This window comes from Salminus brasiliensis, chromosome 11, assembly GCF_030463535.1.
Source record: "Salminus brasiliensis chromosome 11, fSalBra1.hap2, whole genome shotgun sequence".
Classification (NCBI taxonomy): domain Eukaryota; kingdom Metazoa; phylum Chordata; class Actinopteri; order Characiformes; family Bryconidae; genus Salminus; species Salminus brasiliensis.
The window spans coordinates 17,525,293-17,547,392 of NC_132888.1; the positions used below are offsets into that span (position 1 = coordinate 17,525,293).

The 22,100-nt window shown below is 41.4% G+C and overlaps 1 protein-coding gene across 2 annotated transcripts in view; it reads right to left on the reverse strand.

Annotated features, from left to right (window-relative positions):
- Nucleotides 1-511: 511 nt before the first annotated feature.
- gosr1 (golgi SNAP receptor complex member 1) overlaps nucleotides 512-22,100 on the reverse strand; it is a 29,097-nt gene continuing 7,508 nt past the window's right edge. Inside the window, exons 7-9 of one of the 2 annotated variants that reach the window (XM_072692013.1) lie at nucleotides 9,641-9,670; nucleotides 6,418-6,500; nucleotides 512-4,790 (exon numbers count right to left, since the gene is read on the reverse strand). In XM_072692013.1, coding sequence (XP_072548114.1) covers nucleotides 4,666-4,790; nucleotides 6,418-6,500; nucleotides 9,641-9,670 — 238 coding nt within the window. In that variant the 3' untranslated portion in view covers nucleotides 512-4,665. The other variant, XM_072692014.1, reaches the window with a different exon arrangement.

Genomic DNA, 22,100 nt, shown 5'->3' on the forward strand with positions numbered 1-22,100 from the left:
TTGTTAATCTTGCAGAGCGTCATTACATTATCTCAGTGGAGGGAGGGAGGGAGGGAGGGAGAGGGGGGGGGGGGAGAGAGAGAGAGAGAGAGAGAGAGAGAGAGAGAGAGAGAGAGAGAGAGAGAGAGAGAGAGAGAGAGAGAGAGAGAGAGAGAGAGAGAGAGAGAGAGAGAGAGAGAGAGAGAGAGAGAGAGAAGCTGGCAATACACACCTACAGAAAGACGTGAGGCTATTTCCTCGGTCAAATGTGCACATGTGCACAAACAGTGCACAAACACACACAGCCATTTTTCATAGCGCTGGTGTGGCCGTGAATAATGCATGGCTCAGGAAACAACACAAGATCTAGTGGCTGATTCTGCACCTCACTTGCCGGCTCCTGCCTTCCTGATGGCTAAAGAATGGCTCTCTGCCCAGCCACAGGCCATTTACAGCTCACACTGAAACACACACATACACACACACACACAAAATGAACTGCATTGAGCTTCTGACAAATACAAGCTTAGGCTTACGGCACAGTCTGATTTTTATTAATAATTACAAAGCATCACACTGAAATCAATTTCATATAGTAACAAGGAGATTTTAGTCTTTGGCTTGATGAGCGATGAAAACAGGCCATGGTCTAAACATGAATTGGGTGGGTGGGGGGCAAAGCAACATAGAATTGACTGTAACTACTGAATACTGACCAAACAGTTCATCCTCAAATCACACTGAACCTCATCATAGCCATGTTCCTGTCAGGGAGGAAATGAAAAAGCTCTTTAGACTTTGGTCTAAGTCTACTGTGCATTAGTGTAGTAAGACCTGTGTAAATGTAGCTCCTTATGTTACACCCTAATTGGACGTCTCCGGCTGAAAGCCACATCTCAGCGAGAGGACTGACTGTAATGTAGCTTGCTTGTACATACACTTTCTTATGCTTCAGCGACCACGCAAAAAGCTTTTCCAGGAGTTTCCAGGAGCGTTAGCAGCATGTACAAGGTCTCTTCTCCCAGCTTAGCTTCCACATATAGATCAGAAAAGCAGAAGCTACCAATTGATGATTGTAACCAAACAAGTAAAAAGCAAGCAAATTATGAGGAGGGTACCGACAGGGTCTCGGGAAATATTGTAGCAACTAGGTATAACTCTCATAAGTATGGTTCCACCCGTGGGATCTGAATGTTTAGCTCTGAAAGTGACTCAATAGTCAGCTTTAAGCTCTACTCATTTATCAAATCTGTCTACTAATTGGTCTTTCCACAACATACAGCGCATCCCTAAAATGCAGAAATTTTCCACTCTACCTTAAATGCTGCAGAAGTTACAGAAAAGAGCCTCACTCTGGGTGGGCGACTACAGATTGTGAGAACTTACTTGCAGAATTTGCAGTTTAATTTAGAATTACTAGAATTTAATGCTTATACTTTTACTCAATTACATTTTTCCTCCCTGCATTTTTATTCATACATTCGCAGTACTCAGTTGAGCTCTTGTGCATCTCGTGTTATTGTTTTTATTATAACTAAATTCATCAGTTTAAAATGAACCTGCTCACAACTGTGTTGATTCACCTTTATGCAAAGACTAATCCCACTGATTAGTCACTGCAACACACACCACCAAAGAAATACTTTATTTGCTTCAAGATTCACTTTTTTCTTTAATATAGGTAACATATTTTACTGCTCATTTTTTTATTTGAACTCCAGTCAGTCATCCATACACCTGGATCAGCCATTACTTTAAAACCACCTTCCTAATATTGTGTTGGTACTCATGCTGTCAAACTGCTCTGTTCCATTGTGGAATGGAGTCCACAAAAACGCAAAAAGTGTATTGTGGTATCTGCCACAAATACATTAGCTGCAGATTCCTGTAAGTCCTGAAGGTGTAAGGTGGGGTCTTCATGGCTTTCACCAATGTTGCCAGATCACCATTTGTCCTTTAAGAACTTTGGTAGGTACACCCAACAAGACCAGTCATTTTGGAGGCGCAATGATCCAGTTGTCTAGTCATCACAATTTGCCCATTTGTGCTGTTAGACACACCAACTGCAATAACGGACTAATTGGTTCATGCTTCACTTGCCACCTAATATGTATATCCCATGCCTTGACAGCTGCCACTGTAAAAAGATCAACGTTACTTCCCCGGTCAATAGATTTATTATTATGATTGATGCTAGCCATGCAAGAATCTGTTAGTTTGGCAATATTGGCAGTTAGTGTTCTCCTCCAAGCGTTATATGCTGGTGGAAGTTTGAAAAGATGCAGTAGAGCCTCATGTTTCAGAGGAAGCATGCGCTAGCCTTCACCCTCTTAAGCAGCTCACTAGATTCTGACAGAGTCTAAATACTTTAACCTAAGAACAGTTTCTCTGTACTTGTTCGACCCTTAAAAGTTCTCAGATCTGACTGAAAGAACTGTATTCATGGTCTATAAAGTGATGAGATTGGAAGAATGGGTCCAACTGAAGGAAAGAAGAAAAACTGTCCCAAGACTGCTCAGTGATTATAGCTTCCTGCAATAGCCCAGTGGCTGCCATCATGACCGCCTTTGTGCTGGAATATCGTCTCTGCAGTAAATGGGTTAGACCTTTAAGGTAAGTGTGCCAGATTTTGAACTGTACCGAGCCAACAGATGTGGAGTGGAGTCTTTTCCGAATGAAAAGAAGGAAGGAAAATAAATGCCATGCACTGCCATTCAAACTGACTGTAAAAGGATTGAAAATATGGTTAAAACTAACCAGCTGTAATCTCTTGAACTCTCCAGACTGTGCAATTGGATAGCCCCACAGAGGCACGAAAGATAAAACACAACTCCAACAGTGTATAACCCTCAACATATACAGTTTTACATGGAAAGAGATGATGATGACTCTACAGCAGTTACCATACCCCAAGCATTCTCTTCCCGCAGAGAACAAAGAGCAGCATCAGCTGAAAAGAGAGAAATCTAGCCCTCTGCCACAAAGTGGGGTCTATTCAAAGCTCTCCTCGTGTGATACCCAGGACACTTACATTTTTTCAGTTGAATTTTAGCGTTTCTGACAACTGTATTGAGCAGAAACAGTATGCGACTGCTGTGACCTTTAGATAAAGCCCCAAAAGAGAAGACCGGGGGGGGGGGGCGGAGGCGGACATACAAACGTGCCTGCAAGCTCTTCATTGTCGAAGAATTGGGAATCTTTTACTGGCTGTATGAAACTCTTAGAACAACAACAAAAAAAAAATGCTTCAGTTCAGCGTGTCAATGTACAATCTTAAGCAAAAACAATACCTCATCCTAACAAGCCTGAGGAACGTGAGTACAGGCCTCTTTGCATGAACTGGGACAGACGCATCAAAAATAGATGATGCAAATGAGTAGAACTCAGCAGGCCTATTTGGGGAACAGGCATCATTTGTCAAACTACATGGACCAAAGAGAAAGGTGGACACCATCATAGACAAAGATAAATGTGTTCATCTTGCAGCACTTCAGGACCCTGCATTCCTACAGCTTTCTCTCTATAAGATGGGCACGGTAGCTGGGTTACCATCATTAGAAGCAGTTGGTGTTGTAAACAGAGTTTTAATAGCACTAATTGAGCTCATTTTAGAGATTCTCTAAACTGAAAAGCAAAACAGGCCATAAATTGGAGAAGATCCTACGGCATCTGTTCTCTGCTAATTGCTCAGATGGAAAAATGTTTGACAGGCTTCCAGAAAAAGTGAAAACAATACTGAGGTAAACAACAGTAATTCAGCTACATACACACCGAGCTGAATGTCAAAAAGAACCATAGCTAAGATTAGGATTTAGGAATTGATCATCCATGCCTCTGTAGCTCAGTTTCTAAGGGTTAAACCTTCTTACTGTCTTCACTGGCTGGCTGCTGTTCTCATACTCCAGTTCCTCTGGCAGTATAGATGCTCAGTCAATCAGTGGAGACTTGTGAACCGCATGAGACAACACTCTCAAGTCTGATAGTGGATGAACGATGGTTTTCTGAGCTCTTTTAGGATGCAGGCTCTTTCTCTGACAGTTCTTCACAGTCAGCAAAAGCACACAGAAAGAATTGAGGGGGTTAAGCTGATCAAAGCTGGATGCAATCTGTTCATGTCCTCCATGTGAAAAGTAACCTCTACCAGAGTTTAAAGTTGCCTGAAAAGAAACAGCTTTTAAAGTTAACCGCCTACTGTGACACTTTTTAAATATCCTGTATATGAATAATTTATTAAATCACAAGGTACATAACATGATGAACATCCCCTTCACTAAAAGGACCATCACATTAAAATCCTCTTTAGCCCAGTAATCAACAGCGACAGCACAATTTCACGGTGCTGTGTCAGGGAGAGACTGTTTTTTATATAAAAGCCAGTGTTATAGGTTGCTCTTTAAAACCAAACCATTCTAGTCTTATTAGTTATTTGGTTTCCAGTTCCCTTATCCTCGCAAAAACAGCATGTTTGTGATAGGACCACAAAAATGCTGTAAGAGCTACATCCATCCCATTGCTAAATACAAGTAAGGTAGTCCGTGCTGGCCACAATCAATCCTGTTATCTGATTAGGCCAAGAGGGAGCCTGCTTAGTAGCCCCCAGGGTCCCATCACTGAGCTTTATTCTCCAAGGCCCTGCCACCGCTCACAGAATACCCCAAAAAAGCAATCGCTCAGATCCTCTGTCAATCAGTGAAATGCGTAAAGCAGCAGAAGGATGGTGCAGACACCGATCACTGTGCCTAGAATTAACGAGTCCCTCCGCTTCCTCAAGTTGATCCGCTGGATGAGGCTGTTGATGGCCGGGAATCGATCTGACAGAAATGTTAAGGAACCAAAGAAAGCACTAGGTCTACGCATTCTTTTAACCATATGTCCATCTGCTTAGAACAAAACATTGAAAATATCTTAATTTAAGGAAACCTTTTTAATCAATTCAAATGACTGGTGGTCAAATTAATGTCATTAATCTGAGCAATTAAGATGAAAGTCATTTATAAACACTCAAATTGGAAACAGATGAAGTTTCCAATCTGGCGTACGGAAAATAATGGCAGTGCGCTACAGGCATCACAGTGCACTATTCATGAACCTTGTGTTTTATAAATAATCTGCACACAAATGCTGAGAGCCTAAGACCAAATTCTGAATTAAATTCCACTAATGTTTTATAAATGAGGACCCAGTTAAAGGAAAGGATGAACACTACACAAATCCCACTTAACATGCTTAGCCACATACACTATATTGACAAAAGTACTGGGACACCTGCTAATTTGTTGTTTCTTCCAAAATCAAGGGTATTAAAAAACCCTGCTTTTGTTGGAGTAACTCTACTGTCCAGAAAAGGTGGAATTGGATGTCACCACCCCCCCTCCCCACAGATCATCTAGTCCCTGTAAAGTACTGCCAATAGAATAGGACTCTCTGGAGCAGACAAACATGAACATATTCAAAACTATGCCATGCACAGGCTAGTGGGGTAAAAGCCCCCAGCATTGAGCTGTAGAGTAGTCGAACTGTTTTCTCTGATATGGTCCTGCATCCCATGGGATGAGTTGAGGAATTGTGAGCTTACTAGTACTCTTGTTGAAAATGTGATAAAATCCTCATAACAATGCTCTAAAACCTAGTAGAAAGCCTTCCCTGGACAGCAGTTTTACAACAAAAGCAGGAACTCTTTTTTTTTAAACACTACTTCTTTTTTTTTGTAAGAATTAGCAGGTGTCCCAAAACATTTGTCTACATTGTGTATGGAATGGGCTCTAGCAAATTAACTGCAAGTCAGAAGAAGCACTTCCCCACTGGGAATTGTCAGTATTTTGAGGGTGTGATTGGGCAAGCTTTGGTACCTAAACAGTCCATGTAGTTCTTGTAGTAGTATTATTATTATTATATTAAACAGAACATGTGTTCTGTCCAATATTCACCCAGCACTAGGTTACCAAATGCCCCAGACGGGGTTGTTTTCAACCCTCTATTATTTTGGAGTGTATTCAAACAGCTTTTGGTGATTCACATCTGTGACAATGATTGTCCTTGTTACTTCAGTGCTTGTTCCAGTTGTTCTTGTTGCACTTCACATTCCCTGCTCACAAGATCTGCCTCTTAGTTACAGAACTGCCTGCTTAATATCATCTCTGGGTTATGAGACTGCAGTACGCAATGTGATCATTGCGTTTAAAAAACCCAATAAAAATCATTAGCCTAAAACGCTTACCTCAAATTTCAGCGAGCTCAGCACTTCTCTCTCTCTCAAAGGACAGCTCCCCGAACAATAGATTAACGAGCCTATCTAAGATACTCACAATTCTCCTGAGGGTATTAACGTGTGATGACTGCACTTTCGCTGTTCAAATAAGCAGCTGGGTTGAGGAACGCAATCACATGCTTTTGTGCGGTCATCTGTACGTACAGACATACAAAAAACAGAAAGGATACTGGCCAGAGTGTTGACCCTGCTCTGTATGGACTTCAACACACCACGCTGGGAGGTCATATTCTCCTTGGTTGCCATGGCAATGCTGGGGGGGAAAAAGTATAATATGGTTAAAAAGTAGTGGGACATCCTATTTGCAGTGGTCTCAGCAAAAGTCAAAGGCTTAGAAAGTGTTGCAGTTCACTGAAGGCAGCACTCCATTACAGAGTCAGAGCTCAAGACAAAAGAAAGCTGCATTACTCCAAAGCCCTCGAGACGCTGCCCTACCCGCCCACAGCTTGCATCAAACAGCCCATGGAAGAAGGATCACCCAGCATTACGCATTCATTTCCTCTGACACTGAAGATACCAGAAATCTCACATTACAGACAAATGAGGTTTTCAAGCAACACCCTTCCTTTGCTCTGGCAAAATACATTTCCAGGCTTCAAAGATGTCACTGTCCCTGCATTCTTTTCATATGTATGACCCAGGACTTCTCTAAAACTGTTGGGCAGATCCAGAGACAGCACTTATTTGTCTTCTTCAGCTGAGTCTTGCTTTCTTGTTGCTGGTGGAGAGGATTAAATTGCAGTGTGATACTATAGCTCACTCAGACTGGAGCTCAGCAGCTTTGGGAGCGTAAACGATAGCTTGGCACCTACTGCTTCGGCTGCAGGTCCAGGGCCCACCGCAGTCCAGACTGCAGCTATTCAGCGAGGGGAACGGACTGTGAAAAAAAAAACATTAATGGTGGCTTACTAACCATGGGGCCAAGTTTATGACTGTGCTAATGAATCTATTCAGCTACTTTAAGTTGCACCCATTGCTGACAAATGCGCGCACACACACAGCTTTTCCAGTCCCTGTAGAAAGGTACTCCCAATAGAATAGGACTCTGAAACAGAAAAACATGAACTTATCGGCACCATGCCTTATGCCAGACGTGGGCTAGAGGGATATAAAGCCCCACAGCATTGAGCTGTGGAGAAGGGGAACTGTTCTCTGGAAAGATGGTGCTCCATGCAAAACATTTAGGATGAGGTGGGGTGGTTATCATCCAACATTCTGACCAACACGCCTCACAGCAATGCTCCAAAGTCTAGTAGAAAGCCTTCCCTGGACAGTAAGGACAGTTATTCCAACAAAGGCAGAATAAACTCTTTATTTCAAAAGAAACTATAAAATGTTTTTGGTGTCCCAATACTTTTGTCCATATACTCCATTTGTGGGGCTGTAATAATGAACTGGTCCAAAATAATAGTCATGCATTTGAGGGGGGGAATAAAAAATAAAAAAAAGTTAAATGGGATATTCTTTGAAGCCATTTTATAACAGAAATGCAAATATGAGTAAAGGCTATTGCACAGAAACCTCATTTGTTTGTAATGCATAATGTTAGCACAACATATAATGCTGACTTCTTTAGTTTACACATCATGGAACTGATATATTAACAACATTAAAGTCTCAAACCAGGACGAATGAGTGAAAATGTAATCACGTCCCACTGATGCAAACAAATGGTATAACAAATAAGACATGACAGCTCCCTCTTGGGGCCTGGAAGCCGCTGGTGCTTTCTCCCCAGGTGACTTCAGTCATAAACAACCTGACCTTTGTCTCAGTACAGTTTAGCACAGGCTCCTCCAGACACCAGAGACATTCATCACCTAGCTGTGCTGTGCTGCCAGCCCCTCCCTGAGAACTGCACAAGGATCTCTTCATTTCATGTCAGCTCCCCCGTTCTTTCAATACATGTTAAATCATACGTAACTGCACTGTGCTAGGCTTTTCTCTGATGATTAGATGATTAGTAGTAGAGCATTGTTTTTGCTACACTGTTCAAATGTAATTACAGAATTATATATTTACATAGCAATTTCTCATTTCTCAGAATCAAGAAAAACATTACACAATGCAATCCATGTTCACATTCAGGCAGGGAGAACTTTAGAAGCCTTCAAAGTTGGAGAATTTCCTACTTGTCACTATCCAAGCAATCTCCCAAAAACATTCAATGATGAGCTCTGGACTCTGGGGTAGTCAGTCAATTTCTCAGAAAGGGATTCTTGATTTTTTTCAGATCCGGATCTTAATTTTGTGGTCTTCCAGGTCTTGGACAGTTTTTATAAGCATATATTAATTACTATATAACTATTAATTAACACTAAATTAGAAGGAATCAGCTTAGCCACCAATGCAGGCTTCAATGGAAAGGACATTGCTCTGGGTCATCACTAACATGACAACATTATTGCTCATGCGTACTGCATGAATTGGACAGGTCATTTGGATTACGTTTGTCTGGCAAACGAAAAGAATTCTGGGCATCTTCAAATTACGATGATGAAGACCCACGCTCAACAGAGAACCATGATTAAATGATAAACAATGAGTCTCAGTGTTCTGTTGGTGGCTCTGGGCTGAAAGAGAAAGTGCAATGATTTCAGACAGCTGACACTGTGCAATTTTCTACTTGAATAAAACCGAGAGCATTTAGAAGAGGAGCTGCATAGGCCAGGAACCAGCTTAATTAAGCACCTGAGCCAGCTGGCTCCTGTGTGCTTCCCCAAGACGAGGGAGGCTGTCACGGTGAAGCTGGGGAGAATGAGTGCAGTCACACCACAGGGGAGCACTCATCAGTGGCCCTGCCACCACAAGCTCTACAGACCACCCAGCACAAACTGAACTCAAGGGCAAGACTGTCTCCCAGGGCTTTAGTCACATAATTGTTATTTACTCAGTAATGGCCTAAGCACTAGGCACTTCATTAAAAAAAAAAAAAAAAAAAAAAAAAAAAAAAACATCAACATGATGTTTCTTTGTGTCATGTCTGCTTTGTACCAATTAGCTTTGTGCATTGTGAACATGGGATGCCCCCTTGCACAAAGTCAAATCTGAGGGTTTCAAACAGAGAAACAAACTCTAAACCTGTTCTAATCTAATGCAATCAGAATGGACAAGTAATGGGTCAGTGCCTTTATGGTAAGCCCTGATTGGGGTCCCTTTAAATGGGAATGGGCCTGAGAAATGCTACTGGTTTAACAGTAATTTAAGTGCTAGATAAGACACTATATTCTGGTGCATCAGAGACAGCTGAGCTTAAGGTGTTTATCAGTTGGTGCTTTGCATTTCAAGGACGTTCTAATTAATATAGTCTGAAGAGTAGCTACAAAATATTAAAGAGCAAGCAGTCTTGCTAGTCTTGTAAGTACAGTGCAATGTCTGTGAAAGCTGCCTTACCTTATCGTGTCTTCAATAAGTCGATCTGAGCTGTAAGGAGAGAAGATAGAGAGCACATTCAGAAGAGGTTTAAAGTGAAAACAGGATGGCCAAGTCACAAGAGCATCCCTTCGTCTCTGAGAGTCAGGGTCAGTGCACCAGTAATCAATGGTAAGCTGTGGTGAATTGTGATGAGGCTGTACAAATGAACTGAGATCAAGACAAATCTACTCTCTCTCTGGAATCTTCTAAAGAGAAACTAGGGATATTGCAGTATCTTGAAAATATTCACAGACAAAGTAAACACAGCCCTAGAGAAGATCTTCACACCCGTGTAGGCAAAGATAATTATGTGTGTGCATATCACTCCTACACATGGAAAAAGTCATAATCAATACAGAAAAAAAACCTATTCCAAACATACACCAACAGCTCAGATATTTGTCTAAAACGGACCGTTTTATTTTCTGACCATGACACTGTCATTCTTCATCTCTGATCTATAAGCAAAGAAATGAAAACCCATGCTGGCTTGAAAATCACGTGTTTGTCCTTTTAGATGACAGAATTTTCAGGGCCAGCGAGACCTGAGAGGAAAGAAAAATCATCCCACATTCTAAGACAAATGGCCTTCTCCTTGCCAGAGGGCTCAGATTTTGATTACATGCACTAAAACGAGATTGCAAATTCTACCCCTGACGCCTGCGAGCTGCCTGCCCTCCACGAACACAGGGGTGTTGGACAGCACCGGTGTTAGAGTGCTGGTATGCAGTGAGAAGAGCTGAGGATTGGAGTCTAATGGGTCCCATCACTCATTTCAGCGACACAGCAGTGAGGATACAAATCCATACAAAAAGTGCAGCAGTAAAGGCAGTTCTTCCTAGGGAAACACACTATAAGACTGATTTGAACTTAGTCTATGAATTGATTATTAATCAAACAAATAACCATGGATTGCCACAGGCATGAGCATTTGATGTCACAACTAAATATTAATCATTATAAATTGACCAACACATTGCTGACTAAGCTATTTTGCTATTAGCAGGAAATGTCTGTTAGTCAAAGGAATGATGAACACAACATCCACCAAGTGTGCTTGGCATTTCAAACCAATTATTAGTTGCACTAAACGATAATGAAATTAACATTATCCTATATATTGAAGTATGCAAACATTTTTTAATGAGAATTAGCATTTTCACCATTTACCGGAGTGTAGGCAAATGCAAGGACTGTTGACTATAATATCCAGTACTCAATCAATAATCTTGCCATCTGCAGACAGAGCCAGAGAGAGCACTATTGGCCTTGCTTTCTCTAAATGGGTAGATGGCTCTTTCCCCTAACATTACTTCAGTGTGATGCTGCTAGAGTCTTTTAGCCTATGCATCAGAGCTGGGACCTGCATCTTTCCTCCAAGTGCGTAGACTGCCTGGTGACATTGCATTGGCGGCAGTTTGAAAAGAGGCAGTGGCTGGCTATGTGTGAGAGAAGGCATGTTTCAGTCCATCACATGTAATAAGCGGAGATAAATGGGCTGGGTAATTGGGAAGGAATAAAGGGCAAAAATAAAAATAATCTGCAAACTACATAAAAGCCTGAGATTGCAGTAAGCAAATGACCGCTGTATTGCAGTTGACTGCCCTACTAAGGGGCGTCTGTTTTCAATCCCTGAAGAGTAGCCAGTATTTTAAATCACATTACCTAGTGCTAAACATGATTGCAAGTCAGAAATTGTATCTATAAATTTACTTGGCTCAGAACTAGCATAAGGGGGTGGAGGGACCTCCAGATGAATGAGAGGAGAGGCTTCAACTCACTGAGCAGATGGCCTACTCATTTCTGAGCTCAATTTAAGACTGTTTAGTGTGATAGCAGTTGGCTGAGCCTAATTGAACTGAAAGTGTTGGGCTTTACAGTGCATGCCAACAGAAAAATTAGGATGTGTTTATACTTGTAGTTCATCTCTCTTGGTACAAACCAAAGCAGAAAATGATACACTGCGGCATTGTGACATTGAAGCATGTTTTGCAGACGTTCTGTCATGCTTGGTACCACTGTTGGGTGAATGGCATCAGTAAGGTTGAGCTGGGCAATATATTGGAAATATCAACAACGCAAAATGAGCATATTCGTAAAACTGCACTGACTACACAGGATAGAAGGTTTGCCTGGAGGGAGGGATGATGCTTTACAAAGTAGTATTATTAAAGGAACAGCATGACTACTTTATTTCACCACTGCAGTGCAGTTGGCTAGATACACAGTTACATATTTCCTATTTAAATACATAGCATGCTGTGTTGTTGGTGTTACTGTGACGATAATGGTGCCAAAGGTTCATCTGAAGTATAATTTTGACTGCTTGCTCTGCGTTTCAGGTCCAAGTACACATAATACATTCCCGTCATGTTCCTTCACTTCTGGTTTTAAACAAGCTAGCTTTAGCCTTATTAATCAACAGTGATCAGAGTGCAGAACAGTGTCATTATATTAATATTTTAACTCCACAGTCTACATTAACCCTGCACGCTACATTTGCTTTATGATGACTTTAAAATTGTCAATGGTGTATTTAGTAAATTAAAAAACTGCAAACTTCACAAGTGGATTGCGAGTCAAACATCACTTCTATATTCATTCTAGGAGAACCAATTCAGAACACATTTGGCAGAAGTGCAGAAAAGAAGTGATGTGTCATGGGTCCAGGCTGTTTTCATACTTTAACTGAACTGCCTTAGAAAAATAACTGACTAAGCCAGTACCCAGCTCAAGCTAACTCCAGCTCAGATCTCAAGGGTCCTTTCCACTCCTGTTGGGAAAGGCACTCATCTGAGGATTCTAAATGAGAGGCATCTGAAGGTTTGGAACACACAAGCTCTCTTTCCCATCCCACAGAGCCAAATAACCAAACCTATAAACTTACACATACACATATGATACAATACACACAAGGCACATCACCCCCTCGAGGCTTGGGTTTCAAGCTGAACTCTTCACAAACAATGCGCTCAGCAGTTCACTTTCCAATTAGAAAAGAAGGGGGGAAAAAGGTAGCAATCCTCGCTGGTAATAGGAATCCTTGCCTGTTCTCACACTTTCTTCACACCTGTACAGAACAGCTGTTAGAGCAGAGAGAGAACACCGAAACTCTGTCAACCATCCGTCACTACGGATGCTGGCTTGTAAATCCATCAAGTGCAGAGGCCAAAGGCATAAAATGTGCACTGCTGCATTTGGAGAAGAGCGCTGCACACAGATTCATGCTGTTTATATAGGCGGAAAGGAGACTGGGCTGAAAGATTTACTGGGCTCTTCTATCAGTCCAGAGCAGAGGGGGATAGACAGAATGTCAGCAGCTGGTATGGAGTGTGTGCGCACATAATGACAATAGGTTCTCAAGCAGTGAAAAGCACCCCTCAAGTTGACCGTCTGAGCTACTGCACTCATTAAGGCAGTCATTAGCACAAAGCTTTTCAAACCCACAGGGTCATTCAACCTTCCAGTTTCCCTCGCTCTCTCGCTCAGTTCTGGTCAGAAGAGCTTCTGTTCTGGCCTCTAGGTTCTTCATTGAGGAGCAGCCAGTATGTCTGCTCCCACAGCACACCACTGAGCAAGTGTTTGTGATATTAATTAGGGCTGAATGATGCCTTGTGGTATCTGGCATCAGATTCTTTAACTCCGGGCAGTAGCGAGGTGGATCTGCCATTGATCTGGAGCAAGGGTTCTTGGCTGTACAAGTAATGTAAAAGAAAATAGGACTCATCAGACCAGGCAAACTTCAAATCAATGCATCTGTGTCAGCAATAGGCACAATTAAAGTAGCTGAATGCAGCCATTCAAATGAGCGCCAACATAAGACCTGCGAAAGTCAATGTTCTGATATTGATTAAAAAACAACAGATTGTGGATCCCTAATGTGTTTACAGTGCTGACCTAGATATATTAAGCATAGCTCACGCACTCGCGCACAGCTGCATCACTATTTAGTATGTTGCAGTGTGATGGCATCATCAACCAGGCAGGAATATAGAGGAAATTCCTGCTCTCAACCTGCCCTGTGGAAATGTGGACAGCTGCTGCCCTTTCTCAACTTGACTCTTGTGCTGAATGATAGGCAAAGGTTGAGAGTCACACACTGTAAAGACAGCAGTTCGCAATAGGGAGCTGGAACTAGGAACCGGACAGTCTGCCATTTAAAGTGACCTAAGCTGTGCAACTGTCACTTAGCCAGTCTGCTTCTGGCCATCTGTCTAACTGAACTCATCCAGCCAGTGAGGACACACTGTAGGAGTCATTCAATAGAGAGACACCCACAAAGATGTGCTCTCAGAGGATGTTTATAGACATGCATAGACCAAAGGTCAGAAGTAATTCACTATGACTACGCTATAAATTAAAACAGTGGTACACAAGCAATGCAATACTGGTGCCCTCCTTCTGGGTAGGAACAGAAATCTCATGTTCAATAGTAGTGACCATTATTAACCTCTTTTCCACTGTACAGATAAACAGTTTTCACTGTTCTGTAGGTTCGTATACTAGAGAAAACATCTGGGAAATAGTCATTTACAACACGAAATAGTGTTGTGTCCTAAAACTCAAATATCAAGGGTCCCCAAACGTGAATGGAGGGGGAAATGGTTGTCTAAAAACATAAAAAGCCTTATCTGAACATGTTTGAGAATTGTAGCTGCAGGTTGTAGCTCCGTTTAGCCAACCTAGTTGGGCTGTCACGATAACCGCACTTCTACAACATCAAGCTATTAACAAGCGAACCACAGGGAATGGCAAGCAACCGGCACACCGCGGCGTTCATGTTTTCACCGTTTTGTAAGATGGAGACAACAGCAGGTACTCTGGTCACAAAATTAAACACAGCTTCACCAGTTTAGACAAGGCACTATGCTAAATTTGAGATACAAAGCCTGCGCGTTGGACGTCAGCTATAGAGGAGTCATGTCAATGAATAGACGAAACCACACACAAAGAGAAGCTGGTAGTGAAAGACAGAGCAAGCGAATGCTCTGAAAAACGGTCTTGGAGAGACAACGACCTCTGCCTTCATAACCTAGAGAGTCTGAGCAGGCCACTCAAAGCACCATTTACCAAGAGCGAAAGTTTGGTGCGGTTGGATGTATTGTTAGCCCACTCAGGTCTTCTTTAAACAACACAAGGCGTTTTTTCCAATGTTTTTCTTAGCGCACAACAAGGACGAAACTTACTCACATTATTAGTGATGAGACAGATACGTGCTGCCACTTTTACTAGATTATGATTAAGTTTATTGAAAAGGTGGCGATCCAAAAATCAAACCAGTAAACAGGCAAGGGTCAAAACCGGACCTGTGGCAGCCATAACAGAAGGGCTGAGAAAATCAGAAAACGAGAAACAGGCAGAGGTCTGGTATAGAAGGCAGACAAAACGGGGTAAGAGAGTCTAAGCATAAAAAGGTTGGTACACAAAGCAAAACGGAGCAAACAAAAACACAGGAGATAAAACACGGAAAGGTCGGCAATACGGTATAAAACAGTCAATGTGTGGGGGTGAGCTGCACCAGCAGAGCTGACCATTCAGTGGTGAGCAGAGTCTGGGAAATTAAATAAATACACAACGACTGGTGGTAAAACCGCATATCGCGATATTGAGTACCCCTAAATCACTGCAGGGTTAATTCTTTCACCGTGACAGCCCTACAACCTAGCCAAGTAGAATATGCTTTTCTAAACCAACTGACCTTACATGAGAATAAATGTGTGTGGTTCTTCTTATGCTACACAGCACAGTATTTGGAATGGGGGCATGTGATAAAATGCCTTTCTTCTGAAGCAGAGCAAAACAGAGAAACTTTGACCCCATTTACACCTGGTCACTTCATGCGTCCTGAGCATCAGGATTATATAACTTAAAGATGCATCTGAAGCAGATATAAACCACTTCAAGAGGTGGTCTGAGATGCAATTCAGCCATGTTATAGCAGTAAACTCATCCATCTCTCCAAGACGCACTCCACAACCAAGATTCCTCCAAGTGCAACCTGAAACAGTAAATTTGCTTATTCAGTCAGACAGCGATCAGATTACAGTCTGACTATGCATTTGTCTACCAAGTGTAAATACGTGTGGCTTAAATTACAATACAGATACTAATCACATGAAGTGACCAGGTGTAAACAGAGTTGCATTTTACTTTAGTCAGAAGGCTGCTAAAAAGCGATCAGATGTTCAAAATATTGCTATACGTTTAAAATACCTGATTAAAGCTGAAATTGATAGTTTTTTTTTTTATGTATGGTCACCAGTAGTGTAATTTTTCTGTGTTTGGTAGTCCCAGTGTGATTAACTTAATCAAGCTACATACTTAATACTTAAATATAACACTTTCCACATTTAAATGTGTATTTTGTTTTCTCTGAATTCCTTTTTTCTTATATGCATAATAAGGTTGTATCTCACCATATGGAAAGTATTAAATTATACATTTTTGCAGCTTTACAAATTGACTAAAGCACATTCTTCTGTAATCAGTACACTCCATCAGAAACCATCTACCAGAACCATTACTCTTGAAAGGGACTCATAAATCATGAACACCTACTTATTACAATTGTTTTGGGACCACAGTTTTTCCCCAGACTCATTTCTTTTAAATGAATGTTGAATTTGTTTTTACACTTAATTTCTTCATCTAGTGTTTCTTGATAATTATACACAAGCGTAACTGCACTGATTAACTCAATATTCTGGATTCAAACAGTAAATTACTCAGTTTCAGTACTGAATACTAAAGAAGAGGGTTTTTGGGGTGCTGCTTCTGTTTGTTACACTATAAAGACAAGTCATTGGTAGCATTTCAAATTAAGAAGCTTATGGAGTTGTCATCAGGACTTATTAGCTTTATTTAATGAAGACCACAGTGAAACCCTGAGATCACACGAAGAACAAAGGCTACATATCAGCATTCCTACCACTGTGTGCAAAGACACACAAAAAATATAAAAAAATCATAAGCTGTTCATTAAACAATGCCACCAGTATATTTGTACAGTTACTACAAGAGCTGCAAAGTCAGGCAAAAACACTTCGGGCTTATGTTCTTTTCTCAGTATAGTTTATATAATCTTCCATATTGGTCCAACTTTACTAGACACCTAGACACTCCAAAGAACATGAACACCATTTAAAAGCATTCTTCATACTGAAACAGTAATAAACAATAATTCTGCACTTGTATTAGTGAAGTGCTAAAAACACAACTGCACTAGTGGGAAGTGGGCCGATCCAAGCATTTTTAAAAACGGACTGGGTATTGGCTATTTTAACCCCAATCCAGTTCCCAGTCTTTGTTTTAACCATGGTATTATGGCACCATTAATGGATATTATTCCCAGCTTGCTGCAGGAAGGACACTCTCATAAGGTAAATTAAAAGTGTGAAACTATTTTACAGTGGAATATGAACACATAATATCTGAAACTTCATTACTACTATCATGGAAATGCACCATTTTACTGGCTGGAGAACAACAGGTGCAAAACTGAGTGGTGGCTAACACTAATGCTAATTCACACACTATAGAAACCCAAATAACAGCTTTTACCTCACTATAAAACAGTTATTTCACACCGGTAGTCGACAAACAACATCAGACATCAGTCCAGAGTGTATGGGGGAGGGGGGTTGAGGATATCCCTAGTGGGTTTTCTGATTCTTAAGAATGTCTGTCTACTCTTGGCTGCATTTCAAAATATACATTAGAATACCTAAATGTGATCTGTACAATGTCCTCGTCTTTAGTCTTCATGTCTTCCCTTCTTACTCTCATTTGCCTTATTACTTGAGCTTGAAAGTGAGAGGGATCTTGCTAGCTCATCAGAAAAGCCGCCTATCTGAGATAGGGCAGCCCATGCAGGAAGAGATTTATGTCCCGGCTCAAGAGAGTTGACAAGACAAGGTGAGCGGGAATGCATCTGGGTCCAGGCTGCTGAGCTCCATCTGCTGCTTTAATGCTGCACAACTCCACTACAATCCTCTCAAGTCATCAGCACGTTTCTCTTCTGCTCTCTGGGTATCATAAGTCGCTCATATGTGCCACTTCAACTTCCAGTCCATCAGACTTTAATACCACACTTCCACCAAAGTTTCTGTTGAACAGGGTTAGTAGAATACATCTGCAAGAAAGATCACTACCTGTTCATAAAATACAAAAATACTAACACAGCCTTCTAGATTAGATGTAGGGCCACATAACTGGTAAAGTTTCCTTTCTTTAATGTTAGCAGGACATACTTCCATTTCCTCTGCCGGCCACTGCAGCTTTACACCACCACAGGGAGCTGGGGAGAGGAAACTGTGGGCTAGATAATGGAATAACAGGCGCACTTGGCACAGACTGTCTGCTCTGTTCTTTTCACCGCATACATGGGACATTAGGGTCTGGTCTGAGTAGTGAGCATCAGTTCAAGGTTGTTCCTTTTCCTCTGAAACGACTACAGTCTTTTTTGATTAGCTTTCGACCACTATGCAGCTCTATAGTGTCCATCACTATTCTTACTGAGCTCAGTGCATTAGGCCTGTGAAGGTTTTTAGCACTTGCACAGTGAAGACACACTTAAACTAGGGACCCACTGATCTACAAAATGTGTCACCCATATCTATTTTAAATGGCATATGAAAACTAAGATGCTTAAGACATGGTTTCTGTCAAATAACTTAACATATGCACCTACCAAGGCTACATTAGCTTAGGTCCACTCATTTACAAGTTGTAAGGAGCGTTTTAGCCTGGACTGTTTGAGGGCCAATCAGAACGAAGGTCATTTCTACACGTCGGTCTTAAAGGCAATGGGAAAAAAACAAAACGAAAAAAACAACCTAAACAGCCAGTGGTCTCCAACCGTGCTGCTGGTCTTTGGATCCAACCCTAATCCACCTACCTGATCCAACTAATTACTGATTTCGGTTGGAGTTGAAACCTGCCAGGAAGGTATCTCTCCAGGAAAACAGTTGGAAACCACTGTTCTAAGGGATAATGAAACGTTGAAAATGGTTGATATGCTGAATGTAGTATGTGCTGCACTAGCCACTCACATACACCGGTTGCATGGGAGGGTCTGCTTATGTGTACTGGCTAATTGGAGACAACACGTTAGCCTTTTCTCCATGTTGGAGGGAACTCACAGACAGACAACTGCACATCTACTGGCCATGCTGAAAACTGGTAAATGCATGTTGTGCATGCCATTGACTTTTCTGCGTTCAGTGTAACAGCAGCTTTAAGGAGCTAGAATTTCGAACCAGCAATATTATCTTTAAAGATCATTTTATATAGTCAAATTATGTGGTTAACAGACTCCAATAGTCTTACTATAGCAGCTGTAGTGACTGATACAACTGCCAATTAAATCCATTCTTCTGATTCTGATGCATCTAATTTAAACCATGCTGGTATTTTATGTGCAAATGTATCAGTTCAGCCTGAATAACTATAATAAATCTCAACAGCTAGTGACTGGTCGGGAGTCTGTTACAATCTTAAAAAATGAAAAATGCCTCAAAGCTGCATTTTATTATAATTAGACGCTGTATCTGCGGGGAATCTTTAATATTGTCCAACCTTTTTAATCCAACAATGTCTCATTCATTTTAAACAATACTGGAAAAAAACTATTGTATTTCTTGTCACATGGCATGGCTACATGTAATGTGACTTACTGCAATACAATAATTCTTTCGTACTGTTAGGGAGGAGCAAATTATGTTATCACAGGATCTATCTGACATTTTCTCAATGGAACTGGGTAAAAAATTTAAAATAATGCAACAGATGGCAGAATGATGGTGTGATGGAGCAGGGGGTAAAGTAAGCTTTGAAAAAGCAACTCAGCAAACATTCAATAAGCAACTCATCAACACTAAAATCCATTTTCCATCTGCTCTGCTCTCTGAAGTGCCACCCACTGCTGTAATGTGACTTTCAAAGGCTCTCATTAACTAAGGACATGTCTTCTGTCTCTGAGTGTACAGAAGACGAGCCAACTCTCATGCAAGCACAGGCACGGTCCTTTCACCTCTACACCTCCTCAGTTGTGAGTAAAAACCAAGTCTGACTGCTCCCCTTGTGTCTGAACCCTGTGCCATGATACTGCGCAAAAGGGATGCGGTCAGCACTCTGGAATTAGTGCTATGCAAACAGAAACACAATCCATGGGGAAGTGCCAGTCAGCAACTATTAAAGTGCTAAAAAGAAAATTATGGAATACTGTAAAAGGCACAGATACCAGGGAAACCCAGCACAGAGTCAGAGATTCAACAGCAAGTCAAGCAGTCAGTTCTAGCAGTCTTCAGGCAAATTGGTCCAGACTAAGGGTCTGGATTCTGTTCCATCTTGCAGGGGTAGCAAAAGGAGGCTGCCTGCAGTGTGATTACTACTGAACATGAGTCTACTGTGGGTGAGGAGCCAGCCTCTTAGAAACTCGCAGCTCTCACACACTTTCACCATATGGCAGATCAGATCCCATTAACAGAGAACCTAAGCCAGTCTACATACCCACAGCTTCAGTGTTTTCATAAATCCATTCTTTACAAGAAAGGCTTTGTGATGGATTATTTCTTCTACTCGGCCTCGGCAGTGCACTGAAATCAGTTTCCATTTTACAGCAAGCTGTAATCAGCACAAGTGCAGCCATTACTGCAGCAAGAGGAATTGTCTACTGGAGTCTGAGGCTGTAACATATTAATTATCAGGCCTGGATTCGGAGAAGATCCAGCAAGAGAACTCTCTCCTGTGCCTCTGTGCATTACACACACTGTAAACATCACATAAGACATGGCGTTGGGGATTTTCAACACAGGAACAAAAGTGTTCTCCTGTCAGTTTGAAGACAACAGTGTATGATTAACCCGCGAGAACAGAAGTTGTGGATCTTTGGGAGATTCCTGTTCAATCCGAATGATTTACCTAACATCTGATGCCAAACATTTGGCTCCTGCTAAGGAGACATGTTTGTGAATTAAAAAGAGATCTAAGACTAAGATCATTGCTTGTGAAGAATTGCTAGCTTGTTAAACCGTGAGTGAGAGCACCAGAGAACATTGTACTCTCAGGTATACTTTATTTTCTAAACTTGCATGATTTGAGTCATAGTCAGCTAAAACACTGTCTGTGCTGTGATGTTTAGCCTGCTAGCTACCTTCTCTAAGCCTACATAACCGGCTATGAGTCAAAACATCTCATTTCACCCTTTTTTTACTCCCAACGCCAGTTGCTTGACTCTGCCCTTTCAGGTTTTTATTGTAAACACTTGTGTCGACAGCTCAGGAGTTAGTCAACAGCAGCTACACTGGGCTGTCCGATACTTGGTGGATCTGTTGGCAAAGCAAAGCTGTCCTTTCCACAGCAGTCGATCTGAGTCATTATCGTTTAAACATAACTACATTAGTGGGCTTCCAGTCAGATTTGAAATTGTTCTGTGGTGAGCAGAGTCCTATCCTGCTAATTAAGCTAATGCTAACCGGCTTCTCTCTCCTGATTTACAGCAGTTTAACATTTGTAATGGCCAGACTGACGGTTTAACATTAATTGAATGATTGATTTTGCTCACAAATTCTGTCACCCTGTGAATAAACTGAACTGATCATTTTACTGTATATCTATTGGACACGTTTTTTCTTCTCAAAATGTATAACTAATGGCCCATTACAGACATGCAGCACAGAAACACAGATACTAATTAAGTAGAAAAAAAATCTAATGTTTGGCTTAATAATGGCTTATAAATGTTATCTAAACACATTTTATCTTCAATACACCAAGAGTCTGTTTCAGACAGCTGAGTCATACAAAGGAGTAAATGTTTCCTACTACTGAGACAATGATGGAGCTGATGGAAGAGGTGAGCAAAATGGGAATTACAAACCCCCCTTTGATGATACTGAAGGCCTTGAGTGAAGATGTCAAAGCACTTTCGGGCAGTCTAAGCCCCCGTAATGAGTTTTCATCAGTTCGTTTTTTTTCCCTTGGTGTCTTCCCCTATTTAATTGAGTAATCATCAGTAATGGGTTCCCATCCAGCTGAGCTCTCATCATCATCTTTCTCTTCCTTTTTCTGCTCTCCCACTGAGTGCTCAGCACTGTCAACAAGGGCTTCATAGCAGTTAATGTCTTTAAATGGCATTCCTGATGGCATCATGTTCAATTACTGTTTACACTGGCATGGGCTCAGTTACTAATGCTAGAGGTGACTTCCTCTCTGATAGACAGAGCTGTAGCATTAGAAAAGAGGCGGACATACTGGGAACCAACAAAACTAACTTCAGCACCTCATCACTATGTATAAGCTTGATGACCATTGTGATGAGTATAATGTGTTTACCTGCTTGGAGAAAACAGGTATTGTACATCATTGTAAATTTGTGATGACTGTAGGGTGGGGGCACCAATATATTAGCAGTAAGCAGATCATGGAGGAGTGTTATGAC